The sequence below is a fragment of the Podarcis raffonei genome, chromosome Z (assembly GCF_027172205.1).
Source record: "Podarcis raffonei isolate rPodRaf1 chromosome Z, rPodRaf1.pri, whole genome shotgun sequence".
Lineage (NCBI taxonomy): Eukaryota > Metazoa > Chordata > Lepidosauria > Squamata > Lacertidae > Podarcis > Podarcis raffonei.
Genome location: NC_070621.1, coordinates 7931987 through 7954693, shown reverse-complemented (window position 1 = coordinate 7954693; position 22707 = coordinate 7931987). Strand labels below are relative to the sequence as shown.

Here is a 22707-nt window from a genome sequence, read left to right as displayed (position 1 = left end):
GGATAGCATGAAGCAAGACCAGGGAGGGGTATGGCCCAGGGAGATTAGAGGGGGCCAGGGGAAAGTTCCAAGGGCCAGACAGAAGGGCATGGAGGGCCACATACTGTTGGGAGAGTGTTAAATGAGGAGGGGGAGAACCACGTATGCCACCTTGAGCTGCTTGGAGAATAAGGTGGGCCGTAAACGCAATAAATAACTAATAAATATGAACTTCATAGCATTTAAAGTAAAAATGAAACAAACTGTTAATAAATTAAAGCAGTGAATGAAAAAAATACATCAAACAATCCAATGAGACTGGAACCCAGTGCCTCAAGTCCATCATCCCATTTCACACAGTGACCAATCAGACACTTCTTGGAAACCCACAAGCAGGAGCCCTACTTAACATTTGCAGTGGTGCACTGCCCCCAAACATGGAAGCTCTACTTGGTCATCATCATCATCATCATCACATAAATGTAGAGAGACCTCCCCAAACCTTCTACAAATCCATTGTTTCTGTTGCCCCCTTCTCCCGCTCCCATGGGTTGTAGCCAATGTTAATCCTAATTAAGGTAGAATCATAGAAGAATCATAGAATCATAGAGTTGGAAGAGACCACAAGGGCCATCGAGTCCAACCCCCTGCCAAGCAGGAAACACCATCAGAACACTCCTGACATATGGTTGTCAAGCCTCTGCTTAAAGACCTCCAAAGAAGGAGACTTGTATCTCAGTGCCTGTATCTCAGTGCCAGAGCATCTACTTTCCGTGCAGAAGGTCCCACGTTCAATCTCTGGCATCTCCAGGTAGGTCTGGAAAAGACTCCCTGTCTGAAAGCCTGGAGAACTGCTGCCTGTCAGTGTAGACAATACTGAGCTAAATGGACTCAGTCCACATTCACACCATACATTTAAAGCACTGATACCACTTTGAACAGTCATGACTTCTCCCAAAGAATTCTGGGAGCTGTATTTTGCCAAGGATGCTAAGAGTTGTTAAGAGACACCTATTTCCCCCACAGATAAGTAGTTCCCAGAGTGGTTTAGCAATCAGTTCCTCTTCACAGGCAACCCAGTAAATTGCAGCTCTCCTAACAATTCTCAGCACCCTTAGCACATTGCAGCTCCCATAATTCTTAGGTGGAAGCCATGACTGTTCAAAATGGTATCATAGTGCTTTAAATTTATAGTGTGAATGTGGGTTTGCATGGGCACAACTAACTTAGGTCTATCGATTTCAATGGGTTTGATCTGAGTAGAACTTAGTAGGGTACATCCTTGTGCCTTTTCCAGGTCTAAAGGTAAAGGGACCCCTGACCATTAGGTCCAGTCGTGGCCGACTCAGGGGTTGCGGCGCTCATCTCGCTTTATTGGCCGAGGGAGCCGGTGTACAGCTTTCCGGGTCATGTGGCCAGCATGACTAAGCCGCTTCTGGCGAACCAGAGCAGCGCACGGAAATGCTGTTTACCTTCCCGCCCAAGTTGTACCTATTGATCTACTTGCACTTTGAGGTGCTTTCAAGCTGCTAGGTTGCCAGGAGCAGGGATTGAGCAACGGGAGCTCACCCCACCGTGGGGATTCGAAGTGCTGACCTTCTGATAGGCAAGTCCTAGGCTCTGTGTTTTAACCCACAGCGCCACCCGCATCCCTTTTTCAAGGTCTACAGGATCCTTTTTGAGAAGGACTGACCAGAACTGTGCATAGTAGAACAGTTCTGCATGTGCCATGCTGTGCTGTGTGAGAGATGCAAACAACTGGCATATTCTCTTCCCAAACCTTCCACACAGAAGTCTGGCATCTGGTCTGTTTAAAACCTTCACACACCAATCAGCATCCCTTCAGACTTTGACTCTTCTGTGTTTAGATCTAGCAGGCCCTGTTTCTCCCCACCCCTCACCCTTGGTGTCTTTTGGCTAACTTGGCAGTCAATGTGCCCGTGAGCTGTTTGGCAGCCTTACAGCCACCAAGAGAGCCTGGTTCCACCAGCCTCTTGTGTTTGGTGCAGAAAACGTGCAGTGATGTAATGGGGATTGTGTTTCACAGTTCAGGGTTGTGTTGAAAACTGCTTCAAGCCTTTGGGGGAATGGGAAATTGCCCCACTGGGAACATAAGAAGAGTCCTGCTGCATCAGGCCAGTGGCCCACATAGTCTGGTATCCTGTTCTCACAAGAGCTGTCTCCCCTCCTGTGGTTCCCAGCAACTGGGAAATCTATAAAGATGGGAGAACAAAATACATTATTTGTACAAGTGTCAAACTATGGGTCCTTACTTCTCAAAGTAGCGTGTTTGTGGGGGGTGGGAGGATGGAATCCTCACGCACCATTCATGGTGTTTCATTCATTATCATATTTGTACCCCACCTTTCTTTCAAGGAACTCAAGGTTGTGTACATTCTTCTCCCACCCACCCCCAACCTATTTTATCCTCACTACAACCCTGTGAAGTAGGGTAGAGTGTGAGAGAGTGACTGCCTAAGCTAACCCTGTGGGCTTGATGCCTGAGAGAGGATTTGAACTCTGGTCTCTGACACTTTAACCCTGTGATTCTCAACCTGTGGCTCCCCAGATGTTGTTGGACTACAACTCCCATCATCCCTGAGCTCTGGCCTTGCTGTGGGACCCACAGGTTGAGAAAGGCTGCGTAACCACTGTGCCACACCAGCTCTCACGTTATAGCAATTACACATCCTATTCCTTGCTATATTTGGGAGGGTGGAGGGGGGTTAGGGCAACATGGTGGGAGCAGTGCCAATCTCTGGTGTAAGGTGGGTTGGCTGAAAGTCTGAGCTCTCATCACATAAACAGAAGTTATTCCATACTGACATATAAAACTTAAGTGAGGTTCAGTTCTTAATTCAGACATGATGTAGCAGGGTGGGGAGTAGTCCATGGATATGTGTACATTTTTTCTTTTTAAAGCATGTTTTTAATGCAGGAGAAACATCAGCTTGGCTGTGAGGCAATTCCACCCCTACTCCCACCCCCCACAAAAGCATTTATATCATGCAGTAGTTAACATTATATGATATGTACCTTGGCACTGAAACCAGCATTTCAGTCTCGCTGGAGTCCAGTTTTTCCTTGGCTTGCAATGAGGATTAAACCATTAGGGACCTTAATAGTCCTCGTTTCTAGCAGAAATAGGTGTGTGTTACTGCTCTGCAGACTTTGGTAGACCTTGTGAGAGTACTGACCCTTGAAAATGATAATGGCTTCAATTAATGTGACCCTTCTGGCGAGGATAAATTATTGTTTTAGTGTTTTATATAGTTTTCTCCTCCTAATAAATTGGCTCCGTAATAGGCTGATACTGGAGCTAGGGATGTGTGTGAGTGTGTGTGTGGTTTCTATGTTTGAATGGGAGAGAATTCCTTGGTGACTTCAATGCAGCTGAAATTTCTTTAGGAAGGCTGGGACAAATTTGCCAATTTCAGTTGACAGATCCCAATCTTCTCCACTCTCTGAAAGAATTTTTTTCTTGGGAGCAGGGCAGATTGTCATTAAAACTCACTTGCATTTTCATTTTCATTTTTTTGCAGGTTTTGCTTATAGCAAACAAATGCAGCTTTGGCTGATGTGCACATTTTGTTACAAGCCATTTCCTCTAATTTATTGAATTTTAAGATGAAAACAATCGTTTTCATGCACACTTTTATGATTTATTTATTTTTGTACACATGCAGAAAAAGTGATGGATAATAATGCAAGCGGTGGTGGCTGGTGCCCATTGGGACTGGCAGGGTAAAAAGCAGGGTGTCCAAACCAGAGGTGGAGTCACAGCCAATGACATGTGGAGCCACTACCTGACTGGATATGAGTAAGGAGGCAGGCAGGTGGGGGCTGGCTGAGGACAGACTGAGGTTGCAGATGTAGGGGCAGCGCCCCATTTCCCCAATGGACCAGCTTCCAATGAATGATAGTGATGCCTGGAACACCTTCACCCTTTTCCTAAGCTGTCCTTCCTGCTTTCTGTTACCAGGGCCTTGGGAACAACGTGATTCACTGCCGGAAAGATGGCACCTGGAGCGGCTCATTTCACCTCTGCAGAGGGATGCAAGGACACTGCTCCCTTCCCAGCCAGCTGAGCGGAGGCCTGAAACTGCAGTGTCCAGAGGGATACAGCATAGGTATTTATAAGGTTTCTGTCAGCTTAGAAGCCAAATGGTTGATGTCAGTGAAAAAGGCAGGAGAAAGGCAAGGGCTCTTCAAAAGCTTCCTCTTCCGTCTCCCACCTTCCCCCATTGGCCTGAGTCTCAAAACAACACAGCTAATTAATCCTTCTTGAAAGGGCAAGACAGACTTTAAGGTGCCAGACCTCTTGGTAACATATGATGCTCCTTGCACTCACATAACAGGGTGGTTCTCTGTGGTCCTTGGTGATGGCTGCTCACAGTTAGACTGTGGGTAGCAGCCTTTATGTAACTATGTGCACAGGCACTTCTGTGTGGATGCTGCAGTGACTTTGTAGTCTGTTTAACCTGGAGAAGAGAAGAAACAGCTAATGGGAAGCATGGCAGTGCAGGGATGAGGAACCCTGTGGTACTTCTGATGTTGCTGGACTACAGCTCTTGTTATCCCTCACTATGGACCATGCTGGTTGAGGCTGGAGGAGCCACAGGTTCCCCATCCCTGCAACAGCAGTATCCAAATATCTGAAGGGCTACCATACACCTGTTGCCTTAGGGTATAGCCTAGCACGGAATGAGTGGAAAGCAGATTTTGGCTGAAAAATTGGAGAGGCTTTCTGTGGGTAAGAGCTGTTCAACAGAGGACTAGCTTGCCACTGGAGATGCTGAGCTCTTCTTCTGGAGGCATTTGGTCCATTTATCAAGGATGGGAATGTATCAAGGATGCTGCAAGCATTGAGCAGTGGCTTGGACTAGATAACCCCCAGTGTCCCTTCAGATTTTTTATGATTCTACAAAGAAGAGGCCAGCTAGATCAGACCAAGGTTCCAGTTTTCCTGAATGCTAGTGTGGCATCCTGTTTGCCTCAATGACTCCACAAAGTGCACAAGCAGGACATTATGGATTACATCCAATATTCATCATACTCTGAACAGATCTGTTGAAATTAATGGGCATTACTAACTTACATCCATTGATTTCAGTGGGTCTATTGTGAATACAAAACCTGGAGAGCAACTGCTGGTCATTGTTGACCAGGGATGGTGAAGCAGTGGCCCTCCAAATGTTGTTTGACTGCATTTCCCAGGGATGCAGGTTTTCTGTTCCTGGTGTAGGCAATATTGAGCTAGGCAACCTCAAGTCCCAATTACTACAATGTATTCAGTGTGGGACTTCCCTTGGGCCCAGTCCAGAACCTCCAGCCGATGCAGAATGCTGCAGCTAAATTGTTGTGGACAGCCTATTACCAGTGAATAACTCAAAATCTTCCACTGCCTGCCCATGTGCTACTGGGCCAGGTTCAATGTTCTAGTATCATTTGGCAAAGCCCCTAACAACTTCTGTCCAGGGTAGCTAAAGGACCACTTGATCCCTTCTATCCCTCCCTGATCACTGAGGTCTTCATGGGAGTAATTTGTAGTGGGGCCCTATAGTTCTGGTGCACAGTTCATATCCACCAGGAGCTGTGTTTTCAGTATTATAGCCCCAATTTTGTGCAAATCCCTTCCAATAGGGCCCCCTCCCTATTGAACATCTTTCTACAGAAGACTTCTAAAAATTCAGCAGGCATTTTGACTTCTGTCTGATTTTATAGTTTGAACTGATTTTTACCCTTTTTTTGTATTTATTGCACACTGCTTAAAAACTATTGCAGTTAAGCGATGTATAAATTGTTTAAATAAACAGATAACTAGGTAGGTTAATGGCCTGACTTGGTATAACACAACCTCCATTGTCCCAATGACATCCTGAAAACATTTGCCTGTGGTTGTAGAAGCAGAATGTAAGACGAGCCTGCCGGGTCAGTCCAATGGCCCATCTCGTCTAGCATCCGTGTAACTGTGGGATTCCTGCAAGCTGAACACAATGAGCACAACAGCACTCTGCCCACCTGCATTTCTCAGCAAGTGGTATTCAGAGGCATAGAAACATAGCCATGGTGGCTAATAACCCTTGAAGAAGACAGTTGTGCCCTGTGGGAATGGACTCTCTGCTGGTCAACACCTTTTCATTTGTCCATATCATGGACACAACGCCAGGGTTTGAAACAGGAGACTTTTGCATCCCTACCTGGAGATGCCAGGGGCCGGATCTCTGGCCTTCTCTATGCAAAGCATAGGCTATGGACCTTCTGTGAGTGGCCCTTCCACAAAGTGTGAGCATCATTGACAAGGGATGGGGGAGAGATTTTATTCAGTTTGCATTTGAAGACAAATCTGCTTAATTCACACTTTCTGAAATAATCCACTAACTGAGGCACAATCTCCTTTCGAAATATGCACGTCTCTAAAGTCATATACATAAGGTAATGCACACTACATATCTAGCTATTGTTGAAAACAACATACACAAATACATTATATAGAGGGAAATTGCTCTGCAAGTATGTGTATGTCAAAGCAAAATTGCGGACAAAAGGTTACATTTGGAGAAATCCACACTAAAATGCTGATGATTTTCCATGATAACTTTAAAAAAACAACCAAAAGCAAAACAAAACCTGGCAAACTGATGTGGCAATGTGGAGAACTGAATTTTGAGATTGGAAAAGGAAGAAACTGAAACTGAAAGATCCTCCCATCCCTATCACTAATCCAGGTTGTGTAGTCCTACCAATACAGCAAAGATGCATTGCAGGTAAAGCTCCAGGTCCATGTGTGTTTGTGTGATTTCCCCATGCGCCATTCTCTCCTTGGCTATCATTTTGAACTCCAAAGAAATATCTCCCCTCCCCTCTCTCTTACACATACACTGTGCTGATCCCTCATTATAGCCTAACTATTGTGAGTTGCTTCAAGGCCTTCCCAAGGGGGAGAGGAATGCGACCTAGATGAGCTCACTGCTCTGTAATGATGCCAATTATGGATCACATATCAAAACAATTCAGGCCTGCTCCTCTCCTGAAGTGTAAATTGCACTGCTGGTGAAGCAGTGAGACGGCAAGCAGGCATCCTTTTCCCTGACAACGTGTATTATCTCTGGAGAAGAGGTGACCTTTAGATGCCTACCAAAGGTTGCTGTAGCATTCAAGGGACATCTTCCCCCCTCATTTTTCATAATGCTGGGTCCTAACTTTCTTTTTTTGGTAGAGGGGGCAAGGTGTAGGAATGGAAGCTGAAATGGAAATTAAATGGCAATTGCCTTGTTCCACAAGGTATTGTCTTGTTATTCATTTATGTCACTTTCCCCATGATCATAGAACCATAGGATTACAATTACAGTTATCCTCCTTGTTTTACCCTTATGGCAAACTTTGGAGGTAAGGCTGCAGCAATTAGTGCTGGCTCTGCCAGTATGTATTATGGACCAGGGTCAGTCTGAGCCTGGGTTTTCCATGCTCAAGTCCTTAGGGTGCGTAGCAACTTCTACCACCTTCGGGCAGTGGTGAGCTGCAGTAAACCCATCTCAGGGGTACAGCCTCTACTTTGCATGCAGAAAGCCCCAGGTGCGATCTCAGGTCAGCCTATAATGTCACCAGCATGAAATTCTGGTGGGCCACAGCCAGCCAGCATAAACAATATTGAACTATCAGTGGCTAGTAGCCATGATGGCTATGCTGTGCCTTCTCAGCCAGAGGCAGTAATGCTTGTGCATGCCAGTTTCTGGAAACCACAGGAGGGGAGAGTGCTCATGCTCAGATTCTGCCTGTGGGTTTCCCATTCAGGTATTTGTCTGGTCACTGAGAGAACAGAATGCTGGATTAGATGGGCAGTTTGTGTGGTGCAGCAAACACTTATTTTGTTCATATGTTACTTGGAAAAATGCTGGGGATTGAACCCGGAACCTCCTGCATGCAAAGTAGATATGCTTCTTCTGAGCTATGGTCCTTCCACATAGATGGGTCATTGGCCTGATCCAGCAGGCTCTTCTTTCTTTCATTCATTGTCATTGGCTGGGCCCACCCCCACAACCCAGAAGGCAAAATCTATCCCAAGCAAGGCCTCTGATGAATATCTTAACAGCTGTGCAGAATCATTGGGAATAAGCAGGCTATTTCGGTGGTTTATAGGTCAGGCGTTGCATTGACAGAGGCATCTGTTGTCAGCAAGAACAGAATCTTGTCTAGTGAGTGACAGATAGCCACCCACACATACAGACATACCCTCCAGTCCTATGTTGTGTCTTCCATCCACTGGGAATGAACCAGTAACAGCTGTCTATGCAATTTTCCCAGAAAGCTTAATAAAATGCTGCTATCAGTGAAACTGCATCCATGGGATCTGTTAGGTTGGCACGTATATACACAGGTGAAACTCAGAAAGATAAACCATCTTCAAACAACAGCAAAATCTATCTACCCGTTTGACTCAGCCACTCAAAAATAATGGAAGGCAAGCCTATCCAAAGGCATTTAAAGGCAAACCTATCTAATTCGCAGTTTCTGAAACAATGTGCAAACTGAAACAAAGCTATTGTTTGAAATTCATTATTTTCCATATTTTGCAATGCAATTTCTCCATCCAAGTAATGTGTAAAAATAGCAATAGTCACAATAATACTAGAGTAAAAATGCACATATCAGTGAAAATATTGTAATATATTTGGGGCAATTCTTTTGGAAATATATGTGAGGGGAAATGGCATAAAAGCTGTGTTCATTAAGAGAAATTTGCACTAAAATGCTGGTAAATTTTAATGAGGACTTTAAAGAAAAACTTACATGGCAATGTGAAGAACCGAATTTAAGATTGGGGGGCAGGGGGGTGAGAAACTGGGAGAGAACAAAATGGGTAGATGCAGACATTGGTGTTACTGCAGACACCAATCAGGGAAGGGTTTGTTGTGAGCCAGAAGTGAGAAGCTGCCTCCCCTCTTTGGTCTTGTTTCTGATACTGATTGGTGTTCAGAGCTCCTTAATGACACTCACAGCAGCTGTGCCACTGTGAGAGTGATTTCGCAGAGGGGGGAAAGCCAATGCAGCAGTGGCGGCAGCACCCCCAGGGGTGTAGGTTTGTGTCTTCGAAAAGCTCTAATATATTACTGCTTACCTTAATAGGGAGAGGGCAGGGCTCCTGTGGTGCGCAACCATTAGGTGAAATGAATAAGGGGCTCACCTGCTAGCAACTGTGCCACACCACTTGTGCCCTATGTAAACAGGTTTCAAATGCATTTCAGGCTGAAAGCTCCCTCATAGAAAGAAATCATATGTGTTTGATTAATCTGTTTAGATCTCACCTCTTCCTCCCGAAGACGCTCAGGGTGGTAATAACAGCAATAGTAAGACTAATTTCCATGCACATAGAAAACTAGCTTGCCAGAGAGATGGGCTCCCTGGCTTGCTTGATTTCTGTGTGCAAAAATCTATGTGTGATCTCCCTCTCCCCCCCCCCCCTCTCTCTGTGCAAGTGGGCATTGATAGACATAAAATTCTTATTGTCTTGTTACATTTGTACCCTACTCTTCCTTTAAAGAAATCAAGATGGTGGTGATGGTGGTTATCAGACGTTTATATCTCAACTTTCTCCCTGACATGAACTCAAGGTGGATGCAGATAAAAATAAGAACAGCTGAAAACATAGGTGGGGGGGGGGAATAATTAAAAGCAATTAAACATAGATAGAATTAACACCACACACACACACAAATGGAGAGAATAAAAACAGCATGGCAATTCAACAGGCTTTTGGGAACTACATGGTTCTCCCCATCTCTATTTTATATTCTCAATTACTGATCATCATAATTGTTATATTTATATCCCACTTTTCCTCTAAGGCAGGTGAGCTAACGTACATGCTTTCTTCCTCCTTCAAATTTTTCCTCTGTAAATTAGAATAGATTGAGAGGCAACAGCAACCAGCCCAAGGTGACCCCAGGGCTTCATAATGCGTGTTTGAATCCCAGTCTCCTGGGTCCTAGTTCAACAGTCTAAGTATTACACTGCATTGGTTTCCTTACTGAGAACTGGGTTGTTCATCTGCATGTGTCCTGCAATGTCCACATATTTACGGAGTGAACTTTCTAAACTGGTGTTGTATACAACCAGGTCTTTCCCAAAAGTTTGCAGGGCACTTACATACAGTGGTACCTCTAGTTGAGGACTTAATCCATTTCGGGGTGCCGTTCGCAACCCAAAAAGTCTGCAACAAGAGTGCCTCTTCTGCACATGTGTGAGGCACAGTTGAGCGCTTTTGTGCATGTGTGAAGCGCGCAGATTGCTTCTGGGCATGCGCACATGGAGAACCCAGAAGTAAACACTTCCGGGTTTTCTGCATTCGTAAGCTGAAAGTCCATAACAAGAGCGGAACGCAACTAAAGGTACCACTGTACTCATAAAAAGTGAACTATCCAGCAGCATACTGTATATGGGCAACTTCCCTGTTTGTGCAGTAGCCTTGCTTCTGGCTTTCAGTTTATGAGATTGGGTACAAGTGATCTGCATCAAGTCCTGATGAGGAGAAGAACCCAAGCTGGAGTGAAGAAGAAGAAGAAGAAGAAGAAGAAGAAGAAGAAGAAGAAGAAGAAGAAGAAGGAGGAGGAGGAGGAGGAGGAGGAGGAGGAGGAGGAGGAGGAGGAGGAGGAGGGTTGTTTGGATTTGATATCCCACTTTATCTCTACCCTAAGAAGTCTCAAAGTGGCTAACAATTTCCTTTCCCTTCCTCCCCCACAACAAGCCCTCTGTGAGGTGAGTGAAGCTGAGAGACTAGCCCAAGAGACTAGTCCAAGGTCACCCAGCAGCTGCATGTGGAGGAGCGGGGAAGCCAACCCGGTTCACCAGATTACGAGTCCACTGCTCTTAACCACTACACCACACTGGCTCTCAGAAGAGGAGGCAGGCAGGAGTCCATAGCAGCCAGCCAGTACAGGGGACTGAGGAGCAAGGCATTTGCATCCACTCCGGAAAGAGAGTGGCCAATGTCAAGCCCTTCAGAACCCTGGACAGGTACCAAGGAAGAGGCAACCTTCTCCAACATGGGCTGGTTGCAGGTTGAGCTATTGTATAGTCATTCAGCCTGACTGCCTTTGCTGGAGAATGGAGATCCTTAAAGGAAGAGGCCTCTGGCATGCAATCTAGCATTTGGTCACTCATCTGCTGGGCATGCCTGTTGCAGTGGTGAGCAGATTTTAGACACAATGTCTTTGGGGATCAGTGATGCTCCTCCTTCTCTGAGCTGCAGTCCATGGATTATGATGCTTCCTGGTTAGTGGTTATCATCACAGCCCAAATTTGGAATTCCTGTAGGTGGTAAGTGCTACTGGCTCAACTGGCCCCCATCCTTCCATTCAAAACATTCAGAATCATAGCATTGGAACCAACCCCAAGGGTCATCTAGTCCAACCTCCTGCAATGCACAAATCTCAACTAAAGAATCCATGACAGATGGACATCCAAACTCTCCAAGGAAGGAGAGCCCACAAATTCCCAAGGGAGACCATTCTTCTGTTGAACAGCTCTTACTGTCAGAAAGATCTTCCTGATGCGTAGTTGGAATCTCATTTCTTGTAACTTCAAGCCATTGGTTCAACTCCTACTCTCCAAAGCAGGAAAAAACAACCTTGCTCCGTCTTCCATGTGACAGCCCTTGAGATATTTGAAGATGGTATTCTATCTCTTCCCGGTCTCCTCTTTTCCAGGCCAAACATACACAGCCGCTCCTCATAAGGCTTGGTTTCCAGATCCTTGATCATCTTGGTCACCCCTCTGAACACTTTCCAGCTTGTCAATATCCTTCTTAAATTGTGGCACCTGGAACTGGACACATTACTCCAGGTGTGGTCTGACCAAGGCAGAATAGAATGATACTATGACTTCCCTTGATCTGGACACTATACTGTTAATGCAGCCTAGAATAACATCAGCTTTTTTGCTGCTGCATTACACTTTTGGCTCTTGTTAAGCCTGTGGTCCACCAAGACACCTAGATCCTTTTAACATGTACTACTGGCAAACCAGGTGTCCCCCATCTTAGATTTGTGCATCTGCAGAACTTCACATTGGTCCCTATTAAATTTCATTTTATTAGTCTGGGCCCATGACAAGGGTGATTTGGCTTCTTGCTGGGAAGACTCTCCCCTTCTCATTTTCCTGGCAAATGGTTGTGCTCTTTCCCCTGTTAAGATAAGCCCCCTCTGATCCTGTCAGCTCTGCTGCCAGATTTTAGAACTAGGGTGGGGAACCTCATCCCCAGTGGCTCCCCTCATTGACCCTCTAGTGATTTTCACAAGGCTGGCTGTAGTGTGTCTGTGAATTGTGACTAATGCTGTCTTTCATGCCTGGATGAAATATGGACATGGTACATGTCTAGCCATGTCTGCTTTTGGTACTGCTTGGCATGTGGCCCCTCTTTAAACTTGCCCTTGAGGGAGTGTGCCCCCAGGTGAAAAAGATTCCCCACTCCTCATCTACAAAGATAGTCCCACATTGGAGAACTGCACCCCACTCCTTTGGTTCTTTGTGGTGACTAGTCCAGTGTGGGTGCAGTGCCAACTCCTGGTGCAAGGGGATTTGGCAACTCCTTACCCTGCTACAGTGGGGCCCTCATATGTTGGAAGCTCACTTTCACCTCTGGTTTACAGGCTGCTGGTAGCATCAGCAGGCAGCAGTTGCACTTTGGCACCCAGTAGGTTGCTGTGACCACCAGCCATCTAAATTAACCTTGGTGATCTGCACATACATAGTAACATCTGAGGACCTCTTGTGGTTAAATCACAAATCCAGTCTTCCAGCGTGGGAGGTAGCAGAAAGTGTCAGTGGGGATGGGTGTATGGAGCCCAGTGGTTCCCCAAGTGTGCTTGGTGCTAATGGCCCCGTGTGTATGAACCATCTCCTCTGTCCTGTCTGAGCTGGAAGATCTGGCAGCATCTATTCTCTGAAACTCCCTGCCTATTGATATTTAGGCCAAGCCTTTGTTATAATGCTTTCTTCACTTGCCGAAAGCCTTTTTGTTGTTATTTAGGTGAGCCTCCCCATACATTTTATTATGCACATTTGTTTTTAAATTCTGTTAATTTGTATCTATATTTTGATAATTTTATTATATTCTTAAAGTCGGCTTTTATTGCTATTTTAAATGAGCATTTTATGCAATTTTATGTAAATCACATAGAAATATTTTTGGAGTAAGTGGCATAAAAATGTTGTGTACAATGAATGGGTGATTAATAAACTGCTTGGGGGTTGAATACTGCTTAGAGGTTTCTTTTAAAATCAAGTGATATACCACTTTAAAAAATAAATATATAATGGGGCCTCCCCTCTCCAATCTTCCTTTTTTCCTTTTTGAAGGAGCTGAATGTACCATCTTGTGCCCAGACCATCCTAGTGAGCCCATCCTGTTGCGTGCCAACGAGACATTACAAGACATCCAGCACTGGATGAACCCTCCAAGAGTGAAGGTCAGTGGATAGTCCCAAGTGTGATTTGATGGATAGATTGTTGTGGAACATTGACCCCCTCATGGGCTTCCTAGGTAGGTTTGGTTGCAACAAACCCAGCAGATAGTCTTGAAAGCGGAACTGGGCAAATTCATGGTCAGGGAGAAGACCATCAATCAGCAATGGCCAGGATAATAAACAGCAACTTGATGTTCACCACTTGATGGCACCCAGCTTCCTCCCAACCATGGGGTGCTCTGGCACACGGCTGCCTCCCGACAACATGGGGCAGGATTCTGCAGTGTGGGGATGAGGCATGGCACATTGCCTGGCCTATCCCTTCTGTGTGGGGCGCTGGGGCACAGGGTAACACCCAGCCTCCTACTGACAGTATGGGCCTTCTCCCAACCACACACATGTGGTCCCCTCAATCTTTGGCACAAAGTGGTGCTGCTAGTTCATAAGTAGCCTACGCCTAAATACCAGACACAGTGTCTTGTTGCCTTCATGACTCTAATTGGTCACTGAGTTCTTCCAGACTGCTGTTATCTTATAGAAGGGATTAAAATGCATACTAGAATTTTAGGTTTGCACTTTTAAGGTGGATTAGTGGGTTAAAACATGCCATCATGCAACAAATCTACCTTAAAAACCCCCAACAACAACTGGACTCCCTTTTTTGTTCGGAAAGTGATGGAGAAAAACATAGGAAAGTGTGGCTTGGACAAATGACTAATGGGAGGAAATGTAAGTCATTATGTATGTTCATTGTCATATAGCCAATCCACACATCAGAACAAATGGTCACTAAAGACTGGACCTAGTTTGACCACTGCATAAGTACTGTGCATGCGAATCAGGATGAATGCTCTATAAACTCGTTACCTAGGGGATCCCAGTGAGGGAAGCATGATCCTGGACTAGCCATACATGCTTATCCTTATGGTATTATGGGCAAGTGTACAAATGTGATGGAGAGGCAGTACATTTCCGAGCACTATTCAAAATGTTGGTGCTAACCTTGAAAGCCCTAAATGGCTCTGGCCATGTATGCCTGAAGGAGTGTCTCCACCCCCCATCATCCAACCTGGACACTTAGTTCCAGCTCTGAGGGCCTTCTGGTGGTTCCCTCACTGTGAGAAGTTACAGGGAACCAGACAGAGGGCCTTCTTGGTAATTGTGCACTCCCTGTGGAATGCCCTGCCATGAAGTGTCAAGGAAATAAACAACTATCTGGCTTTTAGAAAATATCTGAAGGGAACTTTTAAATGTTTGATGTTTTACCTTGTTTGATGTTTTAAGTTGTTGCCCAGAGCAGTTGGGGCAAATCAGTCAGATGGGCAGCATATACATTATTAGTAGTATTGTTAGCCACATTCAAGCAGTGACTTGCTTTCAGGTATGGGTCAGTCACTTGCCAGCAAATTTAAGCTGCACAATTATAGCTGATTTGTATTTCCGGAGGAGAAAGGATTTTTTGCAATCAGAAAGGTCAGTGATAGGGGAAAGCACTGGGAGGGTTGGGTGGCTCTTGGCTATCATCTAATCTTCCTACAATGCTACCTAGTCTCCTTGCAAACAAATCAGGATGAATGTTCATTTAGTAGTCTGTGCCATCTAAACTGACTGTAATCGGGTCAGGTCGAATGTTCAGTAAACAATGAGTTTAGATCTCCTATCACCTTCCACTTCTCCCAGAAGTCCAAATTCTCAGGCTTTGTTTATCTTAAGAACATAAGAAGAGCCTGCTGGGTCAAGTCAATGGTCCATCCCTTTTGCCATCCTTTTCCCACAGTGGCAAACCAGATGCCTCTATAGGAAGAAAGCCCACAAGCAGGACCTGAGCACAAGTGCACTCTTGGCTCCTGCAATCTCCAGCAACTGGTATTCAGAAGCATTGTTCCTCCAACTGTAGAGGCAGAGCATGGCCAACATGTTTAGTAGTCATTGATGCCCCTCTCCATGCATTTTTCTAATCTTTTAAAAAAGTCATTTAGGCTTGTTGCCATCACTGCCTCCTGTGGCAGCGAGTTCCATAGTCTAACTAGGCACTCTGCGAAGAAGTATTTTCTTTTATCTGTCCTGGATCTTCCAACATTCCATGTCAGAGGGCTCTAGGTTTCTTTCAGATTGCACATTTTCTAAGATTGCTAACTCAAAAACCTTGTCATTGAATTGGCTTTTCTGAAGATAGGGATAGAGCATTCACAGTCTATTTCTGGTCCATGCCATTCACTTCTGTTAATCCATAAATTTCCTCCCTGCTTCCCCATCAGTCTATGATTTATTTATCTTTTAAACACATAAAAATTCCCATTATTTTTGCACTTTTTCTGGGCTGAATGGTACACCGTTTTACCTCAGGTATGCATTTTTCATATGCTTTTTAATCTGAAGCATGCAGTTTTGTACACACTCGGGTACATTTATTGAATTGAGAACTATTGCAAAAGGGTGTGTGTGTAAAAAACTGACAGGAGAACTAGCTCCAGATTTGTACATTTGCCTGAGAAGTCCAAATCAGGTGGGTCCTCTTAAAATAGCAGGCTGAACAGACTCCTTGAGCATCCAGATTTGGAAACAAAATAAAGGAAGGGAGGAATGACCGACCTCAGACCTCAAGATAAATTTGGAATTTACATATCTATCATGGCCATTGGGGCAATTTCTTGCAGAGAATAGGACCAGAGAGTGGGTGGCCTACAATAATAACAGCCTACCCCCACTTACAGGGCCTCCTGTCACTCTTTGCACCACACAACACATTAGAAACTTCCTTATCTATATTTTAGAGGCTCTTTCTCACCATATAGACTTTCAAGTGGGGTTTCGGGGGGGGGTTGGTTTTTTGGTTTTGTAATTCACTGTGAAATAAAAATCCTGGCTTGAAAGTGTAGCTTTCCCCTCCCCCCTCCCTCCCCATTCTGTCCTCCTTTATTGATGCCGTCTCTTGAAAGAAGCCATAACGAGTTTTATACCTACATATCCCTGGAGGGCTCATTAGGTAGCCAGAGGAGGGGAAATAACTGGTAGTAAAAAGGGGAAAGCGGCCCAGATTGCGGGGAGGTGACGGAGAGAAAGGCTGAAGTATTCCAGGAATACAGACCAGAAAAAGGAGGAAAAAATACAAGTCACTCTCACCCTCAATGGGAAGAGGCATGCAGAAAATCAATTCAGGTTAGGGGTGTGATGACTATTCCTTAATTTTGATCATTTATTTCAAAAGTCACATGTTCAATGCAGCTGGACAAATCACTGAGAGGGTGCTCCCTTGGCTGAAGATTTGCACTGTTTCAATGCTCTTCAGAATCCCTTTCTTCCTCTGGCTGCTCCTCCTTCTTGCCCTCATTTGCCATTCATTGCCCTCATTATCCTCAACTTCATTGCCCACATAGCTGTTCAATCCAGTTGGCTGTGACAATCCACAAAAATATGACCTAGTTCACACAAAATCTAAACCATGGTTTAGCGTTATGTGTTAACCCAGCCCAGCAGCTTAACTATGGTTTTTTAACTATGGTTTGTTTGCTTGCTTGCTTGTACCCCGCTCATCTGACTGGATTCCTCCTGCCACTCTTGGGCAGCTTCCAACATACAGTCATACTTCGGGTTGAAGTAGTTTCGGGATGAATATTTTCGGGTTGCGCTCCACGGCGACCCAGAAGTAATGGAGCACATTACTTCCGGGTTTTGCTGCTCACACATGCGCAGATGCTCAAAATGATGTCACGCGCATGCACGGAAGCGGCAAAATGCGACCCGCGCACGCACAGACACGCAGTTGCATCTTACGTTTACTTCAGGATGCGAACGGGGCTCCGGAACGGATCCTGTCCGTATCCAGAGGTACCACTGTAAAATGAAAACAGAGCTAAACATCAAGCGTTAAAAACTTGAAGGTTGTCCACTAACCAAGGTTTATAATTCATTTATAAACCATAGTTATAGCTTTGCATTTTGTACAAATCCAGACCTCTTTAATTTTAACTTAAGTGAAGAGTGACAAAAAATTCAAACCACTCTCATGTCTCATCTGCTCTAACTGGTGCTTTTAACTATTATGTAATAAAACAAGGTTTAAGTGATCATCCGCCAGACACCTCAACTTAACTGTGGTTTAACTATGTTTAACCATGGTTTAGTGTTACATGCAAACTAAGCTTTTATCTACAAGTGTTTCTATGATGCTGCCACACCAGATGTTGGATAGTGATATTGAGGCATTCAAATGGGCTTCCACAGGCAATGGAATGAAATAGTGCAAATTAGGACAGTGAGGGTGAAGATGGCAATGTAAACAAAGAAGATGACTGGAATAACACTTCTATGTTGGAAATGAGTGTTGAAAACAGCTAAAAATGAATAGTGCTTTACAACACTCAAGGAAATGATCATGGAGTGAAGCAAGTTGTTTATGTTCAGCCCTAATTCAGATTTGTTTAGATGATGAAGGAGGAAAATGTCCTTTACCCTTACTGTCCTCACCTCATTTGCCTGTAACATGGATTGAAATACCACTTCTCTTCTAGGGATTAAGATCACTGGGTTGCTGCAATCACCTACAAGCTTGCACTCCCCCACTCCCACAACAAGCATAAATTGAGGCCTTTATGAAAGGAATACATTTCCCAAACCACTAGAATTCAATTGAAGATCTTCTGTAGCAGGCCACTGAAGCAGTGTGCAGCTATCTCCCTTTATATGCCTACCTCTGGGAGACAGAATGCCCAAAACTCACAGCACAGGTTTAACAAATACAGTGGTAGGGATGGCCACAAAGGAAATATGGGCTGGATTGCAGGTGTAAAATTGAAGGCAGCTGTAAGTGTTGGGGGTTGGAGGACACCCATGGCACCTGTATGACATAGGTGTGTCTTGTAGACAACATCAGTGGCCAGAAAGCAGTGTATGGGGGTCATTTGCAGTGCCACAGCCACTGGTTAGCCAGCTGAGAGTGAATGTTATATAAGACAGGGCCATTAGACTTTTACGATGCCTGTTACCACCTTGAAAACTTTCCCTCTGGAATTGAAACCAGGTTGGGGCCAAATGTAACACACTGGCATTTGCTGCAGCCGACACACATTTGCCTTGCAGCTGCTGCTGCTGTTAGCACAAGGACTTGGTATTGCCGTCTTCAAATAAATATTATTAAGAGGAAGAATAGCAACAGTCATTCTTTCCACTTGGAAAAACTTTAAGGCTGTAATCTTGTTTATTTTAAAAGCATTTCTGAATCGTTTCATACGTCAAAAATCTCTAAGCGGTGTACACAAGGTAGGTTAGGTTGATAATGAACTGGTCCAAGATCACCCAGTGCGTTTCAGGCTGAGTGGAAATTACCCCTGTGCCACACTAGCCTCCTTCTCTGCTTTTGTCAAAGAGGATGTCTGGAAATGCCACTCTATTAGGGATGTTTTTAGACTGTATGGAAGAGAAAGTCTTGCTATCTTCTTCTCCCTTGTGTGCCAAGTCTCCCTGACTCCGCAGATCCCTAAGGAGTGAATAACCAAATGAGACAACAGCATATAGTTTTATGGGTTCCAATAGGTCACAATCAGTTACAGCTGTGAACTGTTTGGCATAGGCATCGGGTGAAGCCAAATTATATCACTCCAGCCTGGGACAGCATCTAAGGGTAAATCACCACTAGGGGGCTCTATGACCTACATAAGATAGGGTACCCCCAAGGGGTCACTGTTGGAGGAGTGTCATAGCCCTAGCCCCTGCCTGGATGTCAGACAGAAGCCACTCTTCATGGATCCCTTTAACAGGATACCATTAACCAAGGAAGGGCAAGCAGAGGCTACAACCTCCCCTCCAGCCAAAACCAAGGCTTACCCAGTACCTAACCTCACGAAGTTGTAATGATTGCTATGAGGTAGGCAAACCAAATGGCCGGTGCCAATTTGCCAAGTGGAAAAATTCCTGCCTGGCCCCAATATGGCAGCCAACATGATCCATAGCAAGTATGAATTGCAACAAAATTAGAGGGAGGGAGATGCGGCAGAAGAAGGGACTGCCAGGCTGGGCCACAATTTATACCGCTTCTCCCGGGAGCAGGCCCAGGTGGTGTTGATTGGCTGGCTGGGCCTGCCCCCAGGGAAAGCCCATCCAAGACCTGCGGGCTCAGGTCAATCGCCAGTAGGTGGTCAGTTAAACCCCGCCCCCCTCACCAGATCACTGCAGGGCCCATGGTCTGGCCGCAACCCCACTCACCAGATAAGGTGAGAGGAATTATTGGCACCTCTAAGCTGGTTTGCCCTAAGGGTTCAGGGGGATAGAATCTGTTGCTTTTCCCGCTTCTCATTATCCTGAGGCCCATCTTGATGACTTCATCAATCTTTCCAAATATTAAAAATAAGAACATGCTCCTCTATTCCTCATCTTTGAGTAAATAAGAGACTGAGATGAAATGAAATACTATCTTCCTGTTTGTGGCAAGCACCGGCCCTTCAGTTTCCAGAGGGTTGTCAAGGACTCAATTGGGAAGGCATCTGACCCAAGAAAGGGGGGCCCCTGCTGAATTTTGCAGTCTTCTCGCTCACTCAGCAAATAAACAGCACGGGGCTCTCCTCCTCCCCGCCCCCCTGCCCGGCCTTCCCCAGACTCCTTTTCCTTCCATTTCACACAGACCAGGCCTGTTGCAAGACAGGTGGAGCAATCTGGGCCCTGAGTAATAGTGGAAAATCCGAGTGCATCGGAAAGATAAACAGCCCTGTGCAGATAGTATAAAAGTCCTTTTTCTAGCACATACCAGGTAAGCCTCAAATGACCGAAACTGTAAAAACACACCAAGGTTTCCCCACAGACAGATTAAATTAGCCTTCAGAATTAGCAGGGGGAAAGGGTAAGGTATGTGTGTGTGCATAGACCACCACACTTTTCGTAAAAACCTGATGAGACTGAACACATGCAAAATAAATGCCACCAGTGTGTTGCCATGAAATAGCTTGATAAAATGGTATCCTGTCTCTCAGTATCCTGTTGCTCAGTGGAGGAGCATCCACTTTGCAGAAGTCGCCACAGGTTCATTCCCTGGCATCTTCTGGTAGGACTGGGAATGTCAAGTGTATGAAATCCTGTTAGCCAGTGTAGACCATACTGAGCTAGGTGGACCTATAGTCTGACTCCATGAAAGTCAGCTTTCTATGTTACTGTCTCTTAAGGAAAAAGCCATAGCTGAGCAGTAGATCATGGTAGAGCATCTGCTTTGCATGCAGATGCAAAGTTCATTCTGTTCTCCCCGGTTCAATCTGTTCTCCAACAATTTTCAAAGATCATAGACAAAGGCTCTGAAATTACACCTACAAGCTCCCTTAGTACCCTTGGATGTTGCTCATCAGGCCCTGGAGAAGAACAAAAAATAGAGTGACTCAGAAGCTCTAGAGGAGTGCTCAGTTCCTTTATTTGTCCCTCCCCACCCACCCCAAGGGTGGTGGTGAACTTTACAATACCCTCTGAGGTATGTTAGATTTTTCTAGTGAGTGATCTTCAGGTATAGGAGCAGCCCTATCATTAGGCAGAGGGAAGTCGTGACCTCAGGCAGCTGATTTTGGGTGTCATGAAACGACAGCACATTATTAGTACAGTGGTACCTCTGGTTGCGGACGGGATCTGTTCCGGAACTCCGGTCGGATCCCAAGGTTTCTGCAACCGGAAGTGCCTGTTCTGCGCACACATGTGGTGCAATAGAGGGCTTCTGCACATGTGCTCGTGGCAAAACCTGGAAATATACTTCCGGGTTTGCCACGTGCGTATCCTGAAGGATACATAACAACAGGGGCACAGAAGTAAAAGTACTTACTTACTTGCTTACTTACTTACATATTATATTTTTACAGATAAGAATGGGGAGGGACGCTAACAGGATTTTACTGCCTTATGTCTTGAACATCATATTAGCTACGCCCATCAATTTCAGTTGATCTACTCTAAGAAGAACTAACCTTAGAGACAACACCAGCGGTGGAGCATATGCCTGCGCTGCCCAGGGCGGGTGCGCTCCTGAAGGGGGAATGGCATGGAGGGTGCCATTCCATGCACGGGATAGCCACTCGAGTGTCCGGAGTGGCGTGCGCGCCCTGCAGCTGGGGGGGAGGGAGCAAGCTGCTCACAGGGTCGGAGCAAGCCACCCATGGTAGACATTTGGTGTGCCAGCCCGCAACTCCCAAGCTGTCAAAATGAAGGGTGAAGGGGGGAATCCTGCCAGCAAAGTGGTGCAGCTCCCCCCTTACCCCGATGGCTCGGGGTAGGCTTGGGAATCGTGGGTAGGCGGTGCACCGAATGTCATCCCCCGCAGTGAGGGCACCCCACCCCCCTTCCTACGCCGCTGGACAACACTACATCAATCTACATCAATTTGCATATGATGAAAAATAGTGCTAACTTTAGAAAAGCATTCCTTCTTTTTTAGGTGATGCACATGTGTATCACAGGAAGCCTCCTCTTAAACATGGTGCTTCTCACACACAGGAGGGGAACCTTCTTCTCAGATGACCCTTTTATTCAAATTGGGAGTTCCTCCCCTACCATAATGTTGCCCACTTAATTGACTCCTTTAGTCAATTAACATGTATTCCAGTTTATTCATTCTGATACATCAGCTGAACATTCTAGCCTGACAGATAATAATAATAATAATAATAATAATAATAATAATAATAATAATAATAATAATTCTTCACATTTTATGTTTGCCTCAAGGTGATTTTCAAATGTTCCATGAATGCAGCTATGGCATACACAAGCCTTTGACTTTTACAGAGCTCTTCAGTCACTCAAGCCTAGGAAGGATTTCATATTCTCCCATATTAGGTTCACTCATCATATGGTTAAAGATAAGGATCATGAAATGGACTATATTTTTGTGCACACCTTTTTATCATTACAGCAAAAATTTGCTTTTGTGTCTCATTTTGAAAGTTTGCATTTTTTAAAAAAGTAAAGTTTAGTTGTTGATTTATTTATTTTTAAGTTTCATTAAGTTTTAGTCTTTTTACTCTGATGAATAAAAATGATGTCCTGTATTAGTATGAGTATGTACTCAATAAATGTTTGCACTTAAAAAAATCGCAGGGTGCACACACACCCTAACGAAATGTGCTGTGCCATCTGTGGCTGTATCTCAGTTGATAGAGCACCTGCTTTGTATGCAGACCACCGCAGGTTCAATCTCCAGGAACAGGGTTGCCATATTTAAAAAGTGAAAATCCAGACACGGTTTGGGGCACAGTTGTGAGCTTTTTAAAGTTTTGCCCATAGCTGTAATGAGCTAGATAGA

At 45.0% G+C, this 22707-nt stretch overlaps 1 protein-coding gene across 1 annotated transcript in view; it reads left to right on the top strand.

The window, feature by feature from the left end:
- Positions 1-22707, top strand: part of PAPPA (pappalysin 1) — a 243424-nt gene that overhangs the window by 201217 nt on the left and 19500 nt on the right. The window contains exons 18-19 of the mRNA XM_053373806.1: positions 3962-4109; positions 13336-13445. Of these exons, the coding sequence (XP_053229781.1) occupies positions 3962-4109; positions 13336-13445 (258 nt within the window). The remainder of the gene's footprint in view (positions 1-3961; positions 4110-13335; positions 13446-22707) is intronic.